Below are 26,946 nucleotides of genomic sequence, written 5' to 3'. Positions count from 1 at the left end.
CATATTTAAAATGAAGCTGGTTAGTCATTTTATCTATACCTAATATTTAATTTCATTACCTACCACTCGAAGTTACTGATTAGGTATCTGTTATTTTAATGGTTTACAAAAATAAAAGTGTTTAATTAAGTATATTTAAAATAAATACTCTGTCTAAAAAATAATAACAAAAAAAATTACAACTTTGTCATGACTAACCTATTTGATAAGATGTCTTTAAAATTATGTTTTAGTGCTAAGATAGTATAGGAAAGTAGGTAATCCGATTTTCTTTTGATGACGTTTTCTCGTTTCTCGGTTTTCGTCGGTTGATTTCAGATTATTTTATGCAGTATTGTCGCCCTGGCCGCGGCAGCCCCAGCCGAAGTGCAGCTCCGACGGTTTGAGTTTTTTTTTAAAGATTATTAGCAATTTGTATTGCCCAAATTACTAATAGTCCCCTTAGCCCCTCGTGTTAAGCTAAATAAGCTTGTGTTACGAGTGGGCTCACCACAATAGTCGAGCGGCGGTGGGATTCGAACCCGCGTTCTTTGTTTCTTTTTAATGAAAGCTCTTATATCCTGATATCAAAGGATTTTTTTTCCCAACGAGTAACAGGTTACTTGTTTGGGTGTGACTCTTTAAGAACAAGCGAAAAAATCAGTTAATAAACATCTACATTCTACATTCTACATTCAGCTGAGCCTGCATAGCTTGGAAAAAAAATATAAATCTTTCTAAATTCGTTCAATATTGTGTCACAACTACTGAATAGTAGGTACTTTTAATATGTTTTATTGTTATTATTTTAAAATAATCTCACATTACAAAATATTGTTTGTTGCTAATTGCTAATTATAGCATACTACTAGATACTACTGCGAACAATGTGACTGACATTGTCAGTCCCGCGAGCTTGAGATCTGTAATATCCACTGCGCGAGTACTGGCACGGGGTTCAAACCACCGACCCTCGGCAAGTCCGGTAGTAATTAAGTACCATAGGGCTAGTGTCGCTTCATTAGGTCCTTTTTGAAGCATTCTTTTCAAATGGTGAATATGTTTACAGCTTCGAGCAGTCTGACGGAACCAGACGGGAGAGCCGAGGCGTGCTTAAGAACGAAGGTCGTGAGGACGCATTCGTGGCGCTGGCTGGCTCGTACGAGTGGGTGGGGCCCGATGGCATGTGCTACGTCGTGCGCACCGCCGACGACGACGAGTACCAGCCGCAGGTCGAGCAGGAACAACCTGCACAACCAGAACAGCCAAGAGAACCAGGCTCACCCCCATTTCTCCACTCTAGCCTTGTGGGGAAATAGATATATCACATTTTGATTTTCTAATGTACTAACTGCATGCAGTGTGAATATACCTATACAGCGTGGAATTTTGTAATGCCACCTGGAGGGAAAGTACTCCTAATAATCTAGATAGACAATTTTACTCAAAGAAAACTTTCCTTTATTATTGAAAAGAAATAGAACTGCATTGAAAGATTTCCAAAAATTTGCTTGCCACACCCGGGAATCGAACCAACTAAAATCTGTTAAAAGTTACATTATTTTTATTGCATCGATCGTTATTATTAAGTATAAGGATCAAGTAATTTAATTTGTTTGTAACTTTCACAATAAACTTTTATGAGCTTGTCATTACTTTTTATTTTAACTGCTTAACAAAAATAAACATTAGTGAAAGCTCCACCTTATGTTGATCACATTTGAAAAAAGCATTTAAAAAACTATAAATCTTTTGTAATAATTTAATAATTTTGACTCATGCCTGCTTCCAAACCCAACATTGTGATCCTAAGGTACACTAGAGCCTTTATAACATAGTGCATTATCTCACTATCATTTTGCAAAGAGATCAGCAGTTGCAGGATGTAGAACTACACTTAACATCAAATAAACCGCACCTTCCGCGACGCGAACTTTAAAAATTTTCTTCTGACACAATCATGGTGCCCCAACAATATTGGTGTTATTTGAAAGCCTAATAAATATCCTTAAAGAAAAACACATTTAATTTCTTAATAAATGATTAACATATAACATAAATGTGACTTGAAATAAGACCTCACTTTGGGCTCACCTCTGGGATCAATTAGACAATTTTTTATGGTTATCGTCGTCGTCGTCGCCAAATGACGTCCACTGCTGGACAAAGGCCTCCCCCAAGGTTTTCCACAATGAACGGTCCTGCGCTGCCCGCATCCAGGCTCTTCCCGCGACCTTTACCAGATCGTCGGTCCACCTAGTAGGAGGCCTGCCCACGCTACGTCTTCCAGCCCGTGGTCGCCACTCGAGAACTTTCCTGCCCCAACGGCCATCGTCCACTGCCACTTGATTTTAGCAATTCTGCGAGCTATGTCGGTTACTTTGGTTCTCCTGCGGATCTCCTCATTTCTGATTCGATCACGCAGGGAAACTCCGTTTTATGGTTATAAAACCAAATAATGATCTCACGTGTCCTCTTTAACAGATGGATAGCGATTAATTGCAACTTAACAGTTTTATAGCCATAAAATTTGGCTCAAGCGTAACTAGTTACCTATTTTTTGATTAAGTGACTCTGGTTCCTTCTAAAGACACATTTTTGGGGTAAAAACCTTTCCTGTAATAAAATTAAGTTTAGAACTAGGCTTTTAAATGGTGCCAATATTGGTGGGATGTGGGGATGCATACGTTTGAAAGTGCTTGTCGCGGGAGGTGCGGTTTATTTGATGTCGAGTGTATTTGGTGTTATGTTTCCTTATCGTTCCGCTTTATCGGTATGTTGTGTTACCCTCAATAGAGAAGCGTTTGTCCTGCATCTCACAAGAAAGTGATGTGATGTGCATTACCAATCATTAATATATTTATACAATGAAGACCTTCACCTTCATCCTTATGAATATTTAGCATGACTCTAACAATAAAATTATTACTACGAGGCTATAAATACTAGCAGCGTTCGTAAAATGATCATATTTCTTTATCAGATGGGTCAAAGTATTGTTTATTAAAAATGAAGCTGGTAAGTAAGTATTTTTTGTTAATAATATTGTATTTAGCTTTACCTTACCTAATTGTTGTCTAAGTTATTGTTTTTGTGTTATTTTAATTCAGTTAAATTTCAAATAAAGGCTGGGTTGCACCATCTTACTTTAACTTTGACAAACGTCAAAATTCTCAAACTCCATACAAAAAGCACCGATTATAGTCATAGTTATGGTCAAAGTTCGGTGGTACAACTCAGCCTTATTATTTATTTACTCTGTGTTAAAATTGATTTTAAAATTGTGTTTTAGTGCTACGACAGTGATCCATAACTTATAAAAATAATTGACATTGTTGTTTTGTTTTACTATTAAATTTCAGATTATTTTACTCAGTGTTGTCGCTCTGTCTGCGGCAGCCCCAGCCGACGTCCAGCTCCTATGGTCTGAATACGTGAACGATGGCTCTGGGTTCTATTACTTCGAGTTAGTAAAAAATTCAATAATAAACCTCTACTCGTAAATTCAGATCCGAGCCTGTGTAGCTTGGAAAAAATATTAATCTTTCTAAAATCGCACTTAGTTAGCTAGTGACTCGACCATGGCGTAGATCGATAAATATTTTAACATTATTTTCACAATAGATGTCTATTATAAGATTTTTATTTATACAATAATTAATTATTGTTTGTGTCGTAGTTCACCCTCGGCAAGTCCGGAAGCAGACCATTAGGCTATTGTCACTTAATTTAATTATTTTTGAAGCATTATTTTCAAATTATGAATATGTTTACAGCTTCGCGCAGTCTGACGGTACCAAATATGGAAGCCAAGGCGTGCTGAAGAACAAGGGTCGTGAGAACGAATTCCTGGCGGTGGAGGGATCGTACGAGTGGGTGGGGCCCGACGGCGTGCGCTACGTCGTGACCTACACCGCCGACGAGAACGGGTACCGACCGGAGATCGAGCAGATCCAACCAGGACAGCCAAGTGGCCCTGAACAACCCATACAGCCAGGATACCCAGCACCACCAACAACATATCCCCCGCTGCTCATCGCTAGTCTTCTGGGCAATAATGGCTAATGGATTTAAAGGGTAGAAACAATAAACTATACAAGATATCGACAAACTGGTTACTGGATCCTGAAAGTGCTTCACGAGCTCTTTCAAACGGTACCAATAATGATGTTACAGAATAAACTGGAACTATCTGAAAATTCAACCATTCCAGCTTCCTTTTATAAAAGACATTGACACAACTAACTATATGGGACAATTAGGATCCCTTGAAAAACACTGAGATGAGCATTCATTAATGAATTAGGTACTTACTCAATAAAGAATCTCCTTTTTCTCGTAACATCATGTTTGTTGAGTAAAACATACGTACGGTAAGTACCTACTTTATATTTATTTACTTACTGAAGAGGACATCACAGCACGTTAGCCTTATATTAAAGCAAAGCTGTTGAGTAGTGTAGTAGTAGATCCTGAGATTAGCGCGTTTAAGCAACAAACAAACTCTTCAGCTTTATAATAAGTCTCTTAGCACTCTACGTTTGATTGTGCCAGCCTACCGATGCCTACGTGTTTTGAAGGCCTTGGGTTATACTCGTAATAAATGCAAAGAAACTAGTTTTTAAGCGTAAAAATTTTTGATGTACCCATGATGGCACTCAATCTGTTATAATATATTCATGTGAAATTAAATCCTACACCTAATATCTGTTACTAGCGGCCGCCCGCGACTTTGTACGCGTGAATCCCGTTTAATCCCCTTAGGGATTGAATTTTGCAAAATCCCGTCTTAGTGAGCACCTACGAATTTGAGACTCCTAGCACTTGTACTTTCTGAGATTTCGTTATGAGTGAGTCAGTCAATGAGTGACCTTTCGCTTTCATCTTAATCTTCAATCAAGCTTAATCGTAGTTAAGTAACCCTCCTTCTGGCGCAGTCGGGTAAAAAGAGTCTCATCAGGAGCCTTTACATGTAGGATCATAATCTTTTTGCGCTGACAGAGCTTTATCGTTATTTGTATCTCTCGTTGTTTTAATTTGTGTACAATGTACATGCATATAGCAATATCTATACATAGGTAGGTATATCTTATCTTTATAAAAGTACCTATTTAGAATAAAAACTGTAAATAAAATACTCAGTGCCTAAATAAATCTATTAAAATTTCCTCGCTGACACGAAATCGACAGCCTTACTATAGAAGGTGTTGTGAAATGCACACCGCGACCAACGATGACCCCACCGAAGCCAGTTCTACGTGTGGCATTTGACGGAAGTAATGAAATAACCACCAATAACGCACTAAATTTATTTTAAGCATCTGCTTCTTTGAGGTTTCCATGCGTAATGTAAGAAATTTCTCATACAATTTAATAAATTAAGGCGATACCCCATTAAATTTGTTTCAGGGCGTTTGTCGTGTCCAGCCAGGGCTAATGTCTGAAATTAATTTTATGCAAATAACTGGTGAGCTTTACACATTTACATTTTAGTTGTAACTTGTTATCTACATAGATAATATACTTCTACCTCATATTATAAAAACGAAAGAACTAATTGTTCAAATTGAATAGGCTCTGAAAAGACTAGACCGATTTGAAAAAATGTTTCACCATTAGAATCTGATGAACACAGTCTATATTTTTATTGGCAAAAATTGGCACTTTAAACTAGAATAATTTGGAAACAGATCCCTAAATGGAAAAATAGTCTTAGAAACCCCTAAGCCATTTTAAAAGACCTATTCAACGATACCCCACACGATAGGGCAGAAGATGAAAAAAGATTATCCCCCTTTTACATGTAGGGGTGTTACCCTAAAAAATTTTTTTTATCAAAATTTTATTTTACCGTTTTGTCGGCGTGATTAATATACATACCTCCACAAAATTACAGCTCCCTTGTGCCAATAGTTTCCAAGCAAAACCTCGGACAGACAGACAGACAGACATATCCAAACTATAAGGGTTCCTTTCCTTGTCAGGACTACGGAACCCTAAAAACTATAAATCTTGTAATAATTTAATAATTTTGACTCATGCCTGTTTCCAATACCCAACATTGTGATCCTAAGGTGCACTAGAGCCTTTATAACATAGTGCATTATCTCACTATCATTTTGCAAAGAGCTCAGCAGTTGCAGGATGTAGAGCTATTTGGTGTTATGTTTCCTTATCGTTCCGCTTAATCGGTATGTTGTGTTACCCTCAATCGAGAAGCGTTTGTCCTGCATCTCACAAGAAAGTGATATGATGTGCATTACCAATCATCAATATATTTATACAATGAAGACCTTCACCTTCATCCTTATGAATATTTAGCATGCCTCTAACAATAAAATTATTACTACGAGGCTATAAATACTAGCAGCGTTCGTAAAATGATCATATTTCTTTATCAGATGGGTCAAAGTATTGCTTATTTAAAATGATGCTGGTAAGTATTTTTTATTTATAATATTGTATTTAGCTTTACCTTACCTATTTGTTGTCTAAGTTATTGTTTTTTTGTTATTTTAATTGTGCACTAAAATAAGTGTTCAGTTAAATTTCAAATAAAGGCTGGGTTGCACCATCTTACTTTAACTTTGACAAACGTCAAAAATCTCAAACTCCATACAAAAAGCACCGATTATAGTCATAGTTATGGTCAAAGTTAGGTGGTACAACTCAGTCTTATTATTTATTTACTCTGTGTTAAAATTGATTTTAAAATTGTGTTTTAGTGCTACGACAGTGATCCATAACTTATAAAAAGTAATTTTCTTTTGANCTATACATAGGTATATCTTATCTTTAAAAAAGTACCTATTTAGAATAAAAACTGTAAATAAAATACTCAGTGCCTATATAAATCTATTAAAATTTCCTCGCTGACACGAAATCGACAGCCTTACTATAGAAGGTGTTGTGAAATGCACACCGCGACCAACGATGACCCCACCGAAGCCAGTTCTACGTGTGGCATTTGACGGAAATAATGAAATAACCACCAATAACGCACTTATTTCCATGCGTAACAAAGGTCTTAACTAACAAAATGAGTTATGAGTGTTTGAAAATGTTAATTTGCTCATACCACATTTGAATCCTGAAATGTATGAATGCTTGTCAGATAACACCTTTGTTAAGGTTTGACACGTAACAAAATTGCGTGTTTTGAGCTCATTAGTCGATTTTATCATCACTTGAAACCTATGTTCATGCAAAAAAGTCGATTCTTCAGTTTTGTCAGATAACACCTTTGTCCACTCTCCCCTTCAATTTGCTCATGCAGTTTGATGAATTAAGGCGATACCCCATCAAATTTGTTTCAGGGCGTTTGTTGTGTCCAGGGCTAATTAATTTTATGCAAATAACTGATCAGCTTTACACATTAACACATAAACTAATTGTTCAAATTGAATAGGCTCTGAAAAGACTGGACCGATTTGAAAAAATCTTTCACCATTAGAATTCGATATTGCCTGTGATGAACACAGTCTATATTTTTATTGGCAGTACCTACGAAATTCTACGAGTCAGTTACTTTTGTATATTCTCAAGAATACTATTGTTATTAATATTAATGTTATTAGTATTATTATTAATGTGCTCTATAATTCTAGAGCAATAACTACCTAATAAGCACATTACAAACCATCATCATAGCATCGGCTTCATGTCCATCTCTTAGTCTCTGCTGTACGGCTCTGGAACGACATCTTCCAAAATTTTCAAAAAGGCTGCGCAACCATTTTGAAGAATCATGACTTTTTTCTTATTTCTCGTTATCTCAGACATAAGTGATGTGTACACCTATAATATTATTATATTTATGTATCTATATAGATACCACAGCCAAATGGTATCTATGTGTATTATATTTATATGTTATTTATTTTATGTAACCTTTTGTATTATCCAAACTGTAATTTTTTTGCACCGCCTAAATTTCTTTGCATAACCCGTGGTTGACTGGCAGAGAATGCCATCCGGCATTAATTCCGCCACATTGCATTAATTACTTGTAGTTATGTATGTGCAAAAAGTTTTAATAAAATAAATAAACCATGAACCAACTTACAAGTTATGTATTAGAAAATATATTATAACCTAATAAAAATCCTTAGAAGAAAACATACTAGATATGTAATTGTTTAATGTACCTAATTGCTTGTTTAAGCGTCAAGATGTTGGGATCACTTCTTGTTTTAAACAGACGTTACTATCTTTTTTGTACTCATTTAGCACCTATTTGTACCTACAAATACTCGTATAATTTTGCCATTTTCTTATTGGTCCAGACGGTATTAAAGATCAATAGGTACTGATCCCGTTATTTTGACGCATCAAGATGACGGGATCAAGCTGTTTCTACAAAACTATTAATCATTTTTGTATAACAAAGTACTCCATGATTTTGTTCTTATTTAATACTTACCCCTCAAAAGTTATGAACTATGCGTTACGTATTCTATGGTTTCTTTGTTATGTTTATTTTTTTTATTTTTATACCTTGCCATTAAAGAACAGTAATGTATTTCAGTGAAGTGAATTTTGTCTTCGAGATGACGCCAGGCGTTTTTACTCATTATAAATAGGTGTAGTTCTAACATCAGCTAATATTGCTATTTTTATAAAGATGGCAGCGTTACAGAGCATACAAAGAAGCATTTATGTGAAGTCTCGCTTACGTTTGACGTATCAAAAGACCCTCCCGTGCCGCTCCCATACCTCTGCCACTGACTGAGGTAGGTAAGTGCTAGACCATATGTTGCGGTCTAATGTCACACGACTGACATCCTGCACAAAACGTCTAACATGAATAACGCAGATAAATTCAATAGGCGTAGCCTACATTAAATAAAAGCTTTTCAGTAATCGTTGTCATTTTATTCAACTACGCCAACCATAATTCGTTCAACTATTTTTTATTAAAAGCATGAAACTAAATTAAGTCGTCTATTCTTACTTAAAAAAAAACTTTTACTTAGTTATTTTTAAAGATAAAATGTTATGCTGTTCTTCTTGTCGTGTCGACTACAAACCTACAGTGTCAGCCCAAAACTCCACTACAAGAGTGGCGTTGTCAGAATCTTCATTAAATCTTCCCGCGTGCAGTTGTTTGGGCACGCAGGGCACGATGTCATGATGTGCTTCGTCGACTGGGGGGAACAAAACCACACTTTTGGGGAACAACAAAATTTCTGTTGACAGCACTTTCGTCAGTCGCCTTAAATGTATGTAGGTATTTGTACTAATAATTTTACAACTTACCTATGATTTGCTTAACCTATTTATTAGCATAAGTGTTATCTTTAGGAAAATGTGGTACATATATTTTATTAGTGTATAAAATTAGTTATCATTAAAAATAGGAAAACCTGAGGCTTTGATTCAAGAAAATAACAAAACAAATTATAACATTTTTATTATTTTTATGTAAACAGTTACATAAGTTAATAAGGTATGTACAAAAGTATAGAAATAAGTATAAGACCTCCTCGTAATTTTATCACAATTCTATATGACATGCAGCTGGTTGATGATGCATGACTAAAGCGGATAACAAAGACGTAGGCGCGTCATCAGTCAGGTGAGTGATCTCTTTAATAACAAAATTGTTGTTATCAGCTCTTAATAGTACTTACACTAGGCAGTTTAAACTAATAGGCATCCCAGGATGGACTTGGGCTTAATCGATTAATCTCGAACACAACTAAAATAGTGAAACCCCTTGAGTATTAAGTTCAACACATTCAGCAATAAGTCCCAGCCTAATCTTGTTTACAGTCATATTATTATTGCAAAAAAAAAGGTGTCATGTTATCCATTGACAGAACACAACTGTTAAAACAATATTTAAAGCACCCATTTGTACCTATTCACAACATCTTAACTAATACTGTAATGACAATCGTGATAACTGTTTTACTCACAGAGTATTACGAATTACGATTGCCCCTAGTTCGACCTAAGTAATCAGTTATGCCACATACATATTTTTGAATTCCATTCGTCATATGAATTAAGATCATGGTCGCAATACTTCAGAGATTACATTGGAAAAGCAAACACATGGTTGCACGAGTAATGGCGTTAGCGTGTTTTGTTCTTGCATGTGTTAACAATACTTTAAATAATCTTAATTCTTGTCCGACTCTGCAGTTTCATGCCGTGTGTTTATTGCTGGTAGTATTGTCCCTTGTAGTCAAGAGCTGCCCTTTCTTCTTGGTTTCTTGCGGCTTCAGGGTTGTTTTTAGCTTCCAGAGCGTTACGTTCCTGAAAATATTTAAAACATGAATGTAAATGTTAAATTATTCTATTCGTTACAGCAATAAATAAAAATGGTTTGAATTTGGTTTAACTAACGACCTGATCTGAGTGGGTCGAATTTAATATATGGTTATTACACTCAATCTTTATTAGATTCGAGTCAAGGTCTTTTGAATAATAAAAAACTATGGATCTATACGAAACCTACGATGATCTTCCGCATTTTTTCCCAATACAATGATGCACGCAATATGTTGCACAATGCCAACGTTGTGCAAAAAGGATACATTACATAACCACATTTCTGGTGAAAATATTGTGTCATTGCTTAAGTTGATTCAGCGAGTCTTTCAATCTTACCTGATTAGCCTTGATTCCGGCGTAGATGAGGTCAAGACCTTTCTGGATTTCGGGTGAAACTGGGGGAGGGGTGGGGATGTGGTCGCCCTTGACCCTGAATCCGAACTCGTCGGCGGTGTACTCGACGGTGATGACCTGGCCGTCAGGGGCGGTGTAGGAGTAGGAGCCGTGTTGCACCAGAGCGTCGTGATCCGCGCCGACATCCTTCAAGTAGCCCTGCTCCTCGGCGTGGATGTTATTACCGGTCTCGTACCTGAAATCACAGATGTTATGCCATCAATTCATTTGCATAATAACGCATATTACGCCCATTCTTATTCATGATTTATGCAAAATATTACAGTGAATAATAATAGCTGCGTGCCAGCATAATGAAGAATGTTCACTAATTTTGTTTTTTAGCTTTCTGTATTCTCTGTTAAAAATAAAAAATATACGTGAAAGAATTATTTCGATACGTTAATTAGTTTCCAAGATATTGAATTTTAAAAGTGCGGGCGGCGGCCGGCCCGCCATTTTATGCGCGTGACGTCATATTACAACGANTTATCCTCAATTCTTATAATGACTGCTAAGTACTAACAAATTTTACATTTCACTAATATTTTGACATTACATTAAATTCTTTTGAGATTTTAATAGAATTATAGTGCCTGGTCGTAGTTTGTATATAACAAGACAGCATTGTATTACTTATTAAAAAATAGCACTAACAACATGAGATTCCTCAGCCTTTATTTTGACATGTTATTAGGACAGTTATAGAAAGAACATTTAACACTTACGAAGTCTTGTAGCTGCCATCAGTGCCTTGTTCCTTGTCAAAGCTGATGATGGGGATGAAGGTGGTGGTGTCCAGCTGTACTTTAGGCCTGAAGTCTTCCACTGGCTTGGTTCTGTACTCCTGCTGTGGCTGCTGCTGCTGCTGCCTGTATTCCTGCTGGGGCTGGTAGTTGTTGTAGTTCTGCTCAGCTGGTTCCTGGTCATCTATCTGCTGTTGCTCCGGTTTTAGCGACACTCTCCTTTGGGGAAGAGCTGTCGTAAGAGACAAGACAGCACAAACGACCTATAACCAAAAAATAAATCTAATTAATCTCACAAAAGAGTGGATCTAATACAAGATGGCTCTAATGCTGATCACGACTTTTTGAACTGGATAGTTTTGTATATTAAGCATGCTTTCTGAAAACAAGCGCACGAGACCGGCTGATAGTTTTCGATATTAACATTGAGGATAATGTCAGCGAGGAGCTTAATCATATTCGTTATGTCGCAAGACAAGATGAGGCGGGTACAATAGGCCGCGTCTTGTGAAACCGGCTCATTCGACACGCAGGTTGGGCGAAAGTGAGCTCCAGCATAACATGTATTGGCGCTCACATGTCTACAAATAAGCTATTGTTTCCATTGAGCTCCACTTGACTTTTGGCCACGGCTTGTTACTACAGTCAACCGTGGCTTATGTAAGAACTCGTTCATATCCGTAGGAAATAGTGTAATAAGCCATCCAGCAAGTAGGTAAAAGTGGAACGTTCGCAGAATCTGGGTAATTAAACCAGTAAAAGCCTAAGCAAATGGATAACAAATTGATTGCTGTGATAAAGTTGACACCATAATAGCGACTTTATGTAAGTGTATATCGTGATAGCGTTACGATGTCTGGAGCGTGGCAGCCGGCTACCAGAATTAGCATCAGACCAAACGATTTACCGCGCAATCCGACACAATCAATTGGTTTATGCAATTGCTTTTTATCTTTCTTTCCACTAATTAACTTGTCTATTGATTGTACTGTACACGATATCGGCGTGTGTAATTACAAAAATCTAATCAAATTTTTCAATGTAATTATAAAAAAAATCACGAAAACTCGTTCTTTTGTTATAATACTTTTATTGACCGCATTTCGAACTTGCGACCTTTTGCGGTCGAAACGTTTTCTACACAGTAACAACCGCCGGTTACATCAGTTATAGTACAATTAGACAATATGTTAGTAGTTATAAGTATTTTGTAGTCAAATTGAACCCACGTATTGCCTTACTGATGAATCATCGTGACCTAAAACATTATGTAATGTCTAAACAAATAAATAAACCGGCATGTCAAAATGTGGAACGTAATGATAACATAAGTGCTTGTAAATTATACAAGCTCCAATGATGGTAACTCAGTCGCGGTAATACAATTGTCTGTAATCGCAAGTTTTTTTCTGGTACCAATATGTTATGGAAACCAGTATTAGCAGTACGAGTATTATGCTAAATGCAGTAACGATGTAATCATGATTAGTAGTGAAAGAAAGTTATTGAGATATATTAAATTACACCAGTCTAATGTAGATCACTTCCTTGGCTACATTTTCTTTTATTTACAAAAAAAAACATACGGGTCGAATTGAGAACCTTCTCCTTTTTTGAAGTCGGTTGAAAATTAGATAAAAGTTACCACGATAAAGATATTATAGGCACAAAACCATTTTGAACTAAAATAAATATTATTTATCATTTATGTCCTGGAACCTTACAATTTATTTCAACTTTTGGCACAAACAGAAAGTAAAAAAACCTTATAGTAGTAATGTATCAATTAAAGGAGGCAGATAAACTATGTAATAATAATAATAACTGGTCAAACAGGATCAATTTGGAATGCCTATTAAATTACAGGAATTTTAAACACATGAATATCGAGTAAAACGTCATCAATATCGTAGCTGAGCCGATTCAATATCTACTTTGAAACCTATATACTTCCTAAAACTGGTTATAAAGTAAATATGTAAATAAACGATCTTAAGATAGTTCGTCATCAAAATCTATAAAGCTAAACTAAAATACCTTCTGTTACAGATTTATGTTATACTAAAATTTTATATTAATTTAAATTAAGATAAATAATAATAATTATTAAGAAATTACTGATGCAGCTTTTAGGTTAAGGTACATACCTCTCTATGAACCAAGCTTAGAATAAAGCATTTAAAATTTAAGCTTTCAACTCTAAAATACTGTACTAGAAATGAGGTCAATATAGATCTTGAAATGTCGAAGTTCAGTAACCGAAACCTCGCTGACCTGATTTCGGCTAATTGTCATTTAAAGATAACTAAATGGTTAAGAAGAAAGTGCATGCTCGGAGAAATGGCATTGAACTCTATGTGATGAACTTTCAGGACTTACCAGCAGCTTCATTGTTATTTGTGTGGGGCGGCGTGCGACGTGAGCACAGAGGTTCGTGAACTATGTCAGAGTGGTAGTCTCGCACACTTATATACGACACCCCTGCCACCAGCGCGATACTCTGCCTTCATACTTTCATACTCGATCCATCGCAACGTTGGATGCGCCCGCGCCCGGCTCTCGATCGATCTCAATTTCGATATCTCAAAATCATGACGTAGGCTGGCGGGCATTGTTCGAAAATCTATTAAATTGCATTAAAGTATTGTCACGTTGATATCTGATGACTTACCATTAGACCGGAACTAATGGACAAGATTGATATCAAAGGAATCGTTTCAGCTTTCAATATTGTGTATGTAAAGTTCTAGAGTTATCGCGTAATCACCCACATACGAGTATCACTGCTAAGCATGTTAAAAATAGGTCCTAAATGAAATATAAGTGTGATGGAAAAAATAGGATACGTACGTATTTTGATAAGTAAATTAGGTACTGTTCTTAAATTAAGGACAGCTATGTAACTTGTTTAAATTCAACTAAATACATGTAATTTTCTTAAAAACAACCTATTTTTGTAATGCTGTACAGGTTTTGTGTTTAATAAACACATAATTAGGTACCTACTTAACCTACGAATTGTGTCGGACAAAGATGGAATTTAATTATGTGCCTCTCAAGGCTCTTAATGGACAGCATTTTGAAACATCATCAATTATGGCCATGGTGCGGATTTAACACCAATTATGGAGTATTTTATTTTATATTGAAAAAATAATTGGATTTCTGTTCTTCTGGACTCAATTTAGAACTTACTAACTAAAAATATTTCTAAATAGGTACTTACTATTTAGTAAAAAGGTTACTTTGTCCGATTCAGAGACAAGTCTAATGTTGATATGCATTATACTTACTATTCCTAGCGAGAAGATGTCATAATAGAAAGCGAGGTTATAATAAATAAAAGGAGGCTAGAATTTTCGTGATGCTAACTAAAACTGTTACATAAAATAAATTTTATTTGAATTTGATAGATTAGAATTTCGTCAACCAAACGCGTTAAAACTAAGAGTGGGTTGCACCATCTTACTTTAATAAAGTTATGTTACAAACGTCAAAAATGTGTCAATCAAACCCCATACAAAAAGTCACGGTTAAAGTTGGTGCAACTTAGCCTTAATCCCACAATCGCAGTAGTAATTCACCAGCTCGGACCACAAGCCTACGGGCCATTTTGTACGAGTTGCAGAAAATGAAAATTAATTAAAACATTCGTTTATTACTCCTCCCATTTACTTTATGCGTGAAACTTTAAACCTTATCAACTGGTACTGGTGGTGGGCTGGTAGAGTTGCCGAAACAAATATATAAAAACATTAACGCGGGACGAGTTGACGAATGAAAATTTTATAAATTTTGATTTTCTGCAACGCAGAATTGTGGTCCGTTTTGTTGAGTTACCCAATCGCAGCTGTCATCCAATAAATTATTATCAAACTACTCGTATCACTATGATTAGTTGCTAGAAAAAGTTTTGTGATTACTTATGTGTCGGTTCAATAGAGCGTTGGACATTTCGATTAGTACTCATGACTTTCATAGGTTGTTGCCGGCTTCGTTCCTCCAAGGTATTTAATAGCTGACACTCAACTCTAGTTGTAACTGTTCAGTATTAATTGTATTTCTTTTTACATGCCTTATTAAAGTTATGTTTTCACGTGCTCAAAGTTCCAAAAATGGGGTATGACTGTACACGTTGACTGACAATCGTAGTTTACGTTTACTTTTGACTCATCCATATACATGTATTGTGTCCAGATTTGTATAGGACCAGTCCTAGTCCCAGCCTATAAACTGAAAATACCACAAAAATAAAAGTTCGTTCGTTTCAGCCAAATGACGTCACTGGACAAAGGCCCCCAAGGATTTCAATAACGACCGGTCCTGCGCTGCCCGCATACTTCCCGCGACCCTCACCAGATCGTCGGTCCACGTGGGGGGCATGCCCACACTACATCTTTGCCTAAAAACGGAAGATATAAGAGACAATAATGGAATCCTAATTATAATCAGTTGAGACTACAAAGCAATAACAAGTTAATTTGTGTCATTTAAATATTTAAAATTCGATTTTTAAATATCGTAACAAGAAGTGAACTTCATTCATTTTTCTATAACCAAGTATTCGACCACACACTGGGCATAATACAAGTAGGCTTGTATTATGTTTTCTTTTACCGCATAAACAGCAGGTTCTCTCCACTTAATCTACACACGTCGTGACACTCTGCGCTATAGGGATTGGGAGGCCTGATGTTTTCATATATTCTGTTCCTAGTCTCCTCTCACAACATTCATGGGAAGATTGGGAGTAGTCCAACTCTACCAAAAATTCACGGTGATTTTTCCTAAATATAAAAGATAAGAATTAGAATTATCTAGGTATTTATTAATATGCGTAGCAAGTAGCAACTAGCAACAGCATCGACGCATCTTATTTGTGTTTGAAATCTCAAATGAATATTAATTGAATATACACGTATTGTAAGGCTTTTCAATTATGCTAATGCATCGATTAAAGCTAAACATTTAGGTACATTGTTATATCACTATGGAATATATAATATCATTTTGAGAATAAACATTAACTATTATTTGTTTTGATCGACTAATAACATGTTATGGCATTACAAATTGGCAGCTGTAAAAACGGTAATATAATAACAATTAATTGAACAACTTACTGACAGTAGACCAGCATTTGGTAGTTACATAAATGGTAGGCGTAGTGCCCGTCAGTGTAGCAACACGTTAGTATCAGTTATCAAGACTTGTGCAATGAGTTCAAAAGGGTGCGCAGACGCTTCTCTCGCACATATTAATAGCAGTAAAAGTATGTATTTTAGATTTTTGAGGCTGCTAGAATCACGATACGAGATAGAATATTGCAATCACACATTAGCACTTGCACATCAAGAAGCTCAATAACCTTCACCGTGGAGTAATTAAGTATGTCGAAGTTATTAGCCGATAATACTATTCTGTGATTGAGGATTCCAGGTGACACTCGCTTCCACCCTCAGCCTGTTCATCATTTTCTCATCAAAATCTTCTTCTTCTTATAAATAAAAATGAATTGCTGTTCTTTAGTCTGGCTAAAACCATAGAATACATAATAGTAGCAAAAAAACTCGAGAACGGCCGTACTGATTTCCCTAATCTTTATCTTGAAATTTTTGTAAAAGTTCAGGGAAGGTTTAATTAAACGGTGAAAAAACACACAGTTTAAAAAAAATAAAAATATGGTGGTACGAAGTTCGTCGGGACAGCTGGTTGGTAATAAAATATTTTTAAATAAGTATTGTCATACTAGCTTTTGCCCGTGGCTGTGAAGCCACAAGCCACGCGGGTGACCGCGTGAAATTTCGTTTGTCACAGATCGTCATAAATTATAGCCAAATTATGTTATTCTGGGTTATAAAGAATAATACTGTAATGTTTCATCAAAATCCGTTCNGTTCAGTAAGTAGTTTTTGCGTGAAAGAGTAACAAACATCCATCCAGGCATCCAGACATTCAGACATCCAAACTTTCGCATTTATAATATTAGTAGGATGATAATCAATTAGAGCTTCCACACAAAGCTTATAGGTTGACTCTATTATATTATTGTTGACATTGTATCTCCGAAGTAATCACAACGACACAATTTCGATAAATTGGAGTTGATCGTATAACATAATATAACACTACACGCATGGGTTCATTGCATAATGAATAACAAACGCCACCAAATTACAATAGTACGGAATTCGCAGAGGGAGTAGCACCATGCGGCACGCGCTGGTGTCACTCACCTCTACTCAGCTTACGTAAGTGCTCATCATTCGCCATACAGCTTCTATGCATTCTCGTGCTGTTGCAAATTCGACCGTGAACGTTCTGTCCGACTAGTGATGTAGATAAACCAAATGCAAAGGGGCACGTATGCGTAACATATTATATTGCACAAAATGTAGTCTCTTAAGATACTGAAGTACGATATTTATTCATTTATACTCTATAATAAAGAGGTACACTAGTCTCTACATTTTTCATAACAATAATTATTTTATATAAATGTTGACGAATTTCCAAAATAACATGAAAGTGTTGGGACTCCATGAACAAGACGTTCAGTATGGCGGCGCATGATTGGGGAAGCCGACCCCGCCGCGTAATGGGATAAGGCGAGGCAGAAGAAGAAGAAATGGCTAAGTTACAACAGTATAATATTTTCGACGAGACTAAGCTTTAAAAATACTGTTAGTTTTATTTAATTTATACATGTTTATTGTTTATGCAGACGCAATTTTTTGCTAAATTATTATTTTTATTTTTTACTGTTTAAATATTGGGTGCTTTTTATAAACCCGTAAAGCAAAACATTTTACAATATGATAAACAAAAAAAAAAATTAAAAAAAGATGTAAATTAAATATGAACACAGATCATCACTAGACGCTGCAACCTATAAAATCTCTTACGATGCTAATTTAAGACTCTTTTACTTTAGACACCTCAAAGTTCAAGACAGCATTACAAAGTAGCTATCATTAGTAATTTGAACATTTGATTTGAATGTTACCTTCTCCTTTTTACTTTATAGTATTAAAATAAGGCTGAAGCGATTTATTACGGAAAATTCAAGATTCTGTACGGAAAGTGAATTGCACTTGAGTTCAACTACTCTGTCTCATGGTCTAAAAAAATAACGATCACATTTGCTAGTAACTTAAAAACCTATCTTGTTTATCTAAAATATTATCTATAATTAATTATATAATTTGTTTAAAATATATCTATTCTGTCTACCTACATTTAGATCGTGTTTAATTATTGAAGTTGAAATACATAGGATCTTTTAATGTAAACGAACCAATTAACATCTATTAGTATGTAAAATTACTTCTTTAATGCTAGCATTAAATGCAGTGCATGTCATTTGTTACTCAATAAAAGTGAGAGGAGGAACGATCGCTTCTTCACGACTATGCGTTGGGGACGCGAACTGATCTTGACATTTGACTAGAAACGATATTTCAATTTGTATTATCCTCTCTGGCACGCGAAGGGTGTCTCTAGGAATGCTTTCGTTTACACTGGTTTCTAAATGTATAAAGCCACCATTTTATTTGACTAGTACCTACATAATTTAAACTATCGATTAGATATTTTGGTCTAACGATTAATAATGTTCATCGCAAGATTTTATAACGTTAATCTTCAAACTTATTTCGAATATGCGTAGATAGGTAATTCGTGTAATAAAATAAAACATAAAGTTCTAAGTAAAATTAAAAGTAGTTGGTAAATGCACTTGATTTGTTTAGAAGTTCAATTTACTACAGCCGTGGACGTATGACTGATTTAAAGCAGATGAATATATGAATAGCCGAGCTCGTTAAAACCTGTGGTACCTACAGTCTGATCTAGATATGAAGTGCACCAGACCTTCGCAGGAAACTGCATGCTTTAAGACAATGCACATACCATCGTTATTTATGGGCAGAGTGCACGACTCAAAGGTCACGTCAACCGTACTACATTCGGAATGGAGATATGTCACTATTAAATTTTTTCATTTTGTCTCCGTTTGGTTTTCTTTAAAAATGAACTTCTGTTGACAACACTGGTGTTAAACTTGTAGAAACTCAGTCACCGCTGTCTCCACTGTCTGCTAACTGACACGCAGAGTAAATTGTTCGACCAGTGACGCTTCTTTTTTTTAAGTGGTAACACAAAAAGTAAATAAAACACGTTAGTATATGTAAACTTGTTACATATAATTATAAAAACGTCAAAATAAATAACAAATAAATTGACTCGACAAATTGATTGTATCACGATCAACTTGAAATCCAGTTCACCCGTAACAAACTTAATTTATAATAGGATATTGTAGTAGGATTAGAACGCATAAAAATAGTGATGGCACCAAATCAATGGAATCAGTATTTAAAATTAGGCCGCGGTGGTTGTTGAACTAGCTGCTTCAGTTGTAGTTGCTTCTGAGGTTGAGGCAGCTTCGCTCGATGCTGCCTCTGTAGTGGTCTGGGCTGGAGTTGACGATGATTCCTCAGAGGCAGTAGTTGAACTAACTTCTGATGCAGCAGTTGTTGAAGATGATTCAGAGGAGCTAGCGGTAGTTGTTGATGAAGATTCTTCTGAGGCAGCTGTTGTAGCGGCTTCAGTGGTAGATGATTCTGGGGCCTGCGTTGAAACTGGAGACGATTCAGCTGCGGGTGCTTCTGGTTTGATTCTTGACTCAACTTCTTTAGGGGTGGGTTCGGCTGCGCCTGGGGCGGCTTGAGCTTTTTCTACTGGGGCTGAGGGAGCTGCGGCGCTGTCAGCATTTAGAGCACGACCGGACTTTTCCTTGGCACTGGCATCGATCTGTTGCTGCACGAAAGCGGGCGCTTTGGGAAGATGATCACCAATTGGCCTGAAGCCATTTTCATCAGCGATGTACCTGGGAAACAAATTTTATATGAGCCACCATCAAATCGATTTAAACTAAAATTCATAATTGAGTGTTGAGTCGACCATCATTTGGCTGAAACGAACAATTCTGGCGTACGTCCCTACATGGAACTCACTAAAATTGTAATATGACTGCTATTCACCACAACAAATTATAAACTTACCTAAATAAGTATAAAGAAAATAAATCGTAAATCTTTTCTGTTAAATTGTAAATTAAAGCATTTATATTATGTTCCAAAAACGTTATAAAGATTGTTTTAGTGTATGTCTTGTTGGTTGTCCTATTAAATAAACACTTGATTTTCATCTCCTGATGAAATCAAGTAAACCATAAAACTATTGAAAACTACGTTATTGCTGCTCAAATTACACACGCAATATGTCTTAATTTAGTTACTTTAATTACTCTAGCTAGATCACCTCGTAATAGTAGGTAAACTAGTATCTCAAAGATAAACACTGCCTTGATCTCGGAGTAACCCACTAGCTCCGATAGTAAAAGCAAACTGATAGCACTTCGACGAAAAAAAAACTCAACTCTAAGGGAATGTTCGCTTTTTATTACCTGACTGTGATTACAGTGCCATCTGGGGCAGTGTACGAGTATGATCCTTGCTGAACGTGGATTTCATCACTCTCGTCGCTGNCGTCGCTACCGTTTTCTTCGCTGCCACCAGCAGAGCGGCCCTTCGCTTTGGGCACCACTTTATCGTATGAAACCTCTTCACGTTTGATACCATTGCCGGTTTCGTAACTGAAACAATTACGATAAAATCATTAGCACTTAAGGCGATAGTCGTCTTTGTATAAAATAACACCGACTAAACCATATAGCAGTGTTTTTAGCATCACGTGCTTTACATAAAGTTTAAGAGCCAATTTAAAGAGGCCTTCAATTATTAAAGTTTATTGTCATTCATCTTAAGAAAGGCTGACAAATTAATCATATTATATTTGATCAATAAAATTATGCAAAAGACTGTACTCATTAGCTTAATTTAAGCATAGTAACTAAGTAAGTAAATAATGCTTAGTTATTAGAATATTTAACGACGAATTATTTTTATTGTAGGCATGAATTTTAACGTAGCCATTTCCACGGAATTTAGACAAAGCTCTTTTTGTTAACGTACATTAATAGTCGGTCCAAGTCCCGACACTCTTTTTTAAACTTAAATAATTTTATTATTTGTAGCTACCCACCTGAACTTATATGTTCCATTCTGTTCCAACTCCTCAGACTGGGAAATAATCGGGATCACAGTCGGCTGCCGGTTCTCCAACGGGACGACGTCGGTCGAGGCCGGCTTCGCTAGGGCGCAAGCCGCCACTGAGCACAAGCAAACCAATTTAAAAAACATCGTTACTGTTTTCACTCCAGAAAAACACTGATAAATGATACTCCAGACTTCATGACTACTTATATGAAGCCTCATCTATTTACACTACCCTCCCCCCGCCTTCCGGTGGAGCCTTAGTGTACGCTAAATACTTCAACCTTAGCGCTTGGTTGATGTGTTCTTCGGAAAATTGCACAATCGTTGAGGTGTCAACGATGAGACATTATCAGTGACGATAGCCGTGATTAAACCTAGCCACTCGATGCAAGGTCCACGAGCCTAGACTGAAATCTTGATGCTTACCTTTTCAGCCATGCGTTACTGTACACACGTATGATGACATTATACATGCGAGTATAGTTATGCAAGTGTTTGTATCCAAAGCTTGACATCGTTATCAAAATAAAAATTTTGTTTATTAAAAGTGGGATATGTGCACATCACTATAAGGGCCATAATAAGTACACCTGTAATAATTTTAGTACCCGTATTGTTTTAGTAACTGTGGATAAAATTAAGAAAGTGAACATTAGAAAATATTAAATATTTGATTAATATATTTTCAAATTCATTAAGTATGTTAAGTACCTAAATGGTTATTTTATTCAATTTAAAATAATAATATTAAACCTTACATAAATTATATTTCATCAATTAAGAATAAATATAAAGATGCTAAAGAATAAAATACATTCGGTTCTAAATTATAGGCTGCTTTTCCTGCATATTTACGCAGATCGACTATTTATCAACAGACTTTAGTTATTTAAAGCTTTTCTTAATTAAAGTTTTACTAGACATAATTATAACGTTTTATGGTTCTCCGAAATCAATGTGGGCTTTGTGTCATCTCCTTATTTGCTTCCTGGTTTGTATGCAAACGTTGATGTCATTACTAATAAGAAAATCCATTCAACTACGAAATAATTAATTTATCTTGTCAGACTAGTGTTTTGATTATTAATACAAAACAGACTTAGCCTGAGTAAAGCGATTGAGTCATCTTCATTTCCATTTTGATCGTGCCTTTGTAATGTTGTTGTAATATTTGTATATGATTATAATGTTATTTTTAAAGTCTATGCCTATTTTACTTGCATTGGTGAATATTAACAGTGCTATACAACGTGATAACTTCCACCATAATGTGAAGCGAGTAGTGAGAGACATTTATGAGTATAACCATCCACCTGCTTTCTCAGTTCCAGTATCGATAGTGTACGAAGAAGACCACCGGCAAGAAAAATCTATAGAACCAGATGTGCATGTACCAAAATCTGATGATCAAGATGTGAGTGATGCGACCACCACTGAAACAAGTACTGCGTTGAGTGAGACAACTACAAGCAAAGTTTTAAAAGCTCATTTTAGTGTAACTGAAGAACCTAATTCAGGAGACGAGGTGACCATACCTGTAGCTGTGATATACGATGAGCCTCAACATTTACCAAAGCCTATGGCCTCTACTGAAAGCCATTCACGTAATAGACGACAAAGAAAACGAAAGTTAAATAAATCAAATACAAAGAACAACGATGATAAAAGTCGGAACGTTCAGCAGGAAAATAAGACTAGTGAACCAACTCAACCTGAAACTAGTACTTTATTCCCTAAAAGAACAAAGGAACGGGATCCTATAGTTCCTATAGTTCAATCTGAAAATTACGTGTTTGCGTACTCAGGAAATTATCATTACAGGTATTGTTATTCACGATGTTTTTAAATCAATAGTTTAAGCATCAGACTAAACTAATGAGAGCTTGTACTGTAAAGACTCTTGTTCTTTCATCGATGTTTTTCTTCTTCCTAGGAAATCTATCTTTGAATAAATAATATGAGTTAATTTACTATAGGTACCTACTATGTGTATAATAGTTTGACTCTGGGGATATACGTAATTATGATCTCATTATACAATGTTTGTCCCCGGCGGGATTCGAATCCCCAACCACCCCTGGCTAGTCTGTTACGAGAATCACGAGTCCATGTGGCCGTTAAACCGATATCTCATTAATTACGTCATTCCTATTCTTACAGTTATGAAGGTGGTGATGGCACGAGGGCTTCCATGAAAGGACAGTTAAAATCGTTTGATGATGACAAGACTGGCGAAGCAGTACAAGGCAGCTTTTCGTATATTGTAAGTATCGATTCGTTTATTTTACTTCATTGACGTAATCGATGAACGATGTCCATTATCCTGCTCTGCCCATATCCGATTATTATTAAGACTCGAGTACAAAGTAGAAAAACGAATATCAAAAGAAGAAAAACATTTGACTATATTTAGATATGACATGCACTTTAATAGAATCACGAAAACCTTTATGTGGCTAAGTGACGTCAAACATTCGAATACCGTAATTTTACAAATTTTATTATCACTCGTAATACATATTTACACTTCAATTTACGGTAATGCAAATGGAGATAGGATAATGTAATATTCTGAAAACATGTGCGACTCACTACTTCACAGGTTATAACAGCAACGGTTTTACCCAAGTGACTAATTTTGCACCATTCTCTGCAGTAGCTATCCCACTGGTATAAGGAACACATCATTAATTGCCTAAAATTCAATTTATTCGACCTAAAACATTCACATTCTTAAAGTCGTTGGTCCATCGAAGGATCAAGGTCTTATTGTACTACATTTGCCAAGACGTAGTTTGAAGAGAACCCTTTTTCTCCACCTGGGTTTATAATATGACAGATTTATGTAGAACTTACGAGTAAAACGAAATGAACTCGTGCCTGGGAAATATTTAGAAGATTTGATAGAAATAATAATAGTAGAAGATTTTTAAGCTACTTAAAATGCATTAAAAATACTGTTTGATTTCAGGGAAAAGACGGCAATGACTACAGCCTGACGTACACAGCAGATGAGAATGGTTACAGACCAGTCGGCGCGCACCTGCCCACGCCCCCGCCCATACCTCCGGCCATCGCCCGCGCCCTCAAGTATCTCGCTACCAAGACCACCCCTGCTGAACCTGTGACTGAATCTTTATAGGGACGTGAGAAAGTGTAACGAACCCCGAATACCTGAAATCTATGTTTTCAGAAAATATTTCGGTTTTGTTTTTGGATTTGTTTGGTTGAACGTATTAAAATACCAATCACAAAATAATTTTAAGGTAATAGATAAATATGCCTTGACACCTTTTACCTAAATTACATTAATCGGTAATTAATATAAAACCCAGTTTCAACCATCCAAATCTATAATTTCATCATCATCATCATCATCTCAGCCATAGGACGTCCACTGCTGAACATAGGCCTCCCCCAATGCTTTCCATGTTACCCGGTTGGTAGCGACCTGCGTAATCTATAATTTGCCACTATAATTTGCCAAATCAGAAACAATCTGGCATTCATTCATTAAGCTTCAGTTCTTGATATGAGTAAATGAAAAAGTTTTGAAAGGAGTGTGTATTCATGTAAATTAGCATAAGACGTTAAATACAAAACGCTTGTACACATAATGTCGTGACAAGTTCTTAGTTTGGCACTTTGTTCAATTACAAATTGCACAAACTACTTAAACATCCATTGTCGGTAAACTGTTACAATGTACCTATGTATTTAATAATATGCTGATAGCAAATGCAATGTTTGGTATGCGTACTTCATACCCAACTGTGTATATGTGATAACTTGGACGAAGGACTATAGTTTGTAACTTTCATTACTAATTACGTATCTATTTGCTATGTTATCGTTAAGAATTTTCCAGGTTGTTTCCAGAGCAGAGCTTTTATAAACACATTATATTGATATTTCATTCAATAAAAATGGAATAATATTAGAAGAACTACGTATGCATACTACTCATTTATGGTAATCTCATATATCGTCGTTGAAATGACAATATCTCCTAACTTAATTAATTTATGTTTTTGGTTTACAGGAGGTAGAAAAAAAACACGTAAATATTACTTTCGAATAAGTAAAGCAGTGACCTTTACCAGATCGTCGGTCCACCTAGTAGGAGGCCTGCCCACGCTACGTCTTCCAGCCCGTGGTCGCCACTCGAGAACTTTTCTGCCCCAACGGCCATCGTCTCTACGATCTATGTGCCCCGCCCACTGCCACTTGTCTTGATTTTAGCAATTCTAAATTAATTAATTATAAATTAATTAGGATGCGGGCAGCGCAGGCCGTGCATTGTGGAAAACCTTGGAGGAGGCCTTTGTCTAGCAGTGGACGTCATTTGGCTAAAACGAACGAACGAAGTATAGCAGCCATTTCCACAGTTTTATTGGTATCTAAAAATAAATATCAGTTAGCAGAAAAATTTCAAGGTGGTAAAAGTCCACGAGAATGAAATTTTAAGCCTATTGTATTAAGAAAATCGATTTCTTAAAAAATGTTAGGAGGTATTGTCACTTCAACGACGATATTAGAAACAAATGCACGGGGAAGCTATAAGATGAATCAATTAAAATCAAGTGAAGTTATGCATCTCCAGTGCCATCTCTCTGTCTATTGTTAGCTAATGTGGGCTTCCTACTTCAAGTGGGTGAATCGCAAGTATTCTCATCGGCGACCTTGACGCACACTTCGAACAGGTTTGTAGAGGAATGTCAGTGTTGGGATCACTTTTGCTTTCCTGCTAAGACGCGTTCTCGGAAAAAAACTCTGATGATCTATTCTGTGTAAAGTTATGAAATACGATTTAGTCAGCTCTATTCCGAAATAATTTACAACATTGCAGCAGTCCTTAGAACGCTCTTAATAAGTTCGCACCTGGCAATAATTATCTTCTGGTATAACAACGTAAAGGATCATTGATCAATGACCAATATTTGGACTGTCAACTATTATAAACAATCAAAATTGAAGAAGACTCCTTAATTTGGTTTTTCATGCATAAACTTTTAGGAAATGGAAAGCAAAGAAAAGAAGACACATTTTGAATTTTATAGAAATAGCGACGATCCCAGAATCAGACATACATACAGACAGTCCTTGACTTATAAATAGAGTGAGCCGGAAAAACCAATGGTAAAATCATGGTAGGTATTATACCTTCACTTTGCTATCAACAAGCCACAATTTATGTTTATCGGTATTTATGGTATTTGATAGAATTTAATATTTTCAACCGACTTCAAAAAAGGAGGAGGTTCTCAATTCGACCCGTATGTTTTTTTTTTTTTTTCTATGTTTGTTACGCGATAACTCCGCCAATTATGAACCGATTTGAACAAATCTTTTTTCGGCGTATAGGTAATACCTCAAGGGTGGTCCCATTTAAATTTAATAATAGAAAAAACAACCCCCAAGGGTGG

At 36.0% G+C, this 26,946-nt stretch overlaps 5 protein-coding genes across 5 annotated transcripts; 3 read left to right on the top strand and 2 right to left on the bottom strand.

The window, feature by feature from the left end:
- LOC114355169 (endocuticle structural protein SgAbd-6-like) lies at positions 1-1,298 on the top strand. The gene is made up of 3 exons (XM_028307866.1): positions 1-19; positions 319-380; positions 1,049-1,298. The coding sequence occupies exons 1-3, from the start codon at positions 11-13 to the stop codon at positions 1,296-1,298; spliced, it is 321 nt and encodes a 106-aa protein (XP_028163667.1). The 5' UTR covers positions 1-10.
- A 1,669-nt stretch (positions 1,299-2,967) lies between these two features.
- On the top strand, positions 2,968-4,236 carry LOC114355205 (endocuticle structural protein SgAbd-6-like). Its single transcript, XM_028307914.1, has 3 exons — positions 2,968-2,997; positions 3,342-3,445; positions 3,756-4,236. Exons 1-3 carry the CDS (start codon positions 2,989-2,991, stop codon positions 4,042-4,044), a joined length of 402 nt encoding a protein of 133 aa, XP_028163715.1. The 5' UTR covers positions 2,968-2,988; the 3' UTR covers positions 4,045-4,236.
- A 5,852-nt stretch (positions 4,237-10,088) lies between these two features.
- Positions 10,089-13,865, bottom strand: CPR34 (cuticular protein RR-1 motif 34). The gene is made up of 4 exons (XM_028307910.1): positions 13,779-13,865; positions 11,382-11,662; positions 10,597-10,849; positions 10,089-10,242 (listed from the first exon to the last, which is right to left on the bottom strand). The coding sequence occupies exons 1-4, from the start codon at positions 13,788-13,790 to the stop codon at positions 10,144-10,146; spliced, it is 645 nt and encodes a 214-aa protein (XP_028163711.1). The 5' UTR covers positions 13,791-13,865; the 3' UTR covers positions 10,089-10,143.
- Positions 13,866-19,633: 5,768 nt separating this feature from the next.
- LOC114355199 (putative protein TPRXL) lies at positions 19,634-21,695 on the bottom strand. Its single transcript, XM_028307909.1, has 3 exons — positions 21,507-21,695; positions 20,869-21,057; positions 19,634-20,289 (listed from the first exon to the last, which is right to left on the bottom strand). The coding sequence occupies exons 1-3, from the start codon at positions 21,662-21,664 to the stop codon at positions 19,782-19,784; spliced, it is 855 nt and encodes a 284-aa protein (XP_028163710.1). The 5' UTR covers positions 21,665-21,695; the 3' UTR covers positions 19,634-19,781.
- Positions 21,696-22,668: 973 nt separating this feature from the next.
- Positions 22,669-25,466, top strand: CPR36 (cuticular protein RR-1 motif 36). The gene is made up of 3 exons (XM_028307908.1): positions 22,669-23,341; positions 23,681-23,783; positions 24,492-25,466. Exons 1-3 carry the CDS (start codon positions 22,698-22,700, stop codon positions 24,660-24,662), a joined length of 918 nt encoding a protein of 305 aa, XP_028163709.1. The 5' UTR covers positions 22,669-22,697; the 3' UTR covers positions 24,663-25,466.
- Positions 25,467-26,946: the final 1,480 nt, after the last annotated feature.

Source organism: Ostrinia furnacalis, unplaced genomic scaffold (assembly GCF_004193835.3).
Source record: "Ostrinia furnacalis isolate ACB-3 unplaced genomic scaffold, ASM419383v2 OfSCF2357, whole genome shotgun sequence".
In the NCBI taxonomy this organism is placed as follows: domain Eukaryota; kingdom Metazoa; phylum Arthropoda; class Insecta; order Lepidoptera; family Crambidae; genus Ostrinia; species Ostrinia furnacalis.
This window is presented reverse-complemented; position numbering and strand designations above follow the sequence as displayed.

Excerpts from the sequence above, each read along its gene's own strand:
- LOC114355205 (XM_028307914.1), top strand. Across the intron at positions 3,446-3,755 it reads TCTGGGTTCTATTACTTCGA|CTTCGCGCAGTCTGACGGTA; the intron begins GTTAGTAAAAAA and ends ATATGTTTACAG.
- LOC114355169 (XM_028307866.1), top strand. Across the intron at positions 381-1,048 it reads GCCGAAGTGCAGCTCCGACG|CTTCGAGCAGTCTGACGGAA; the intron begins GTTTGAGTTTTT and ends ATATGTTTACAG.
- CPR36 (XM_028307908.1), top strand. The coding sequence starts at position 22,698 with ATGATTATAATGTTATTTTTAAAGTCTATGCCTATTTTACTTGCATTG. Across the intron at positions 23,342-23,680 it reads TCAGGAAATTATCATTACAG|TTATGAAGGTGGTGATGGCA; the intron begins GTATTGTTATTC and ends CTATTCTTACAG. Across the intron at positions 23,784-24,491 it reads AAGGCAGCTTTTCGTATATT|GGAAAAGACGGCAATGACTA; the intron begins GTAAGTATCGAT and ends GTTTGATTTCAG.
- CPR34 (XM_028307910.1), bottom strand. Across the intron at positions 10,850-11,381 it reads GATGGCAGCTACAAGACTTC|GTACGAGACCGGTAATAACA; the intron begins GTAAGTGTTAAA and ends CTGTGATTTCAG. Across the intron at positions 10,243-10,596 it reads CCGGAATCAAGGCTAATCAG|GAACGTAACGCTCTGGAAGC; the intron begins GTAAGATTGAAA and ends AAATATTTTCAG.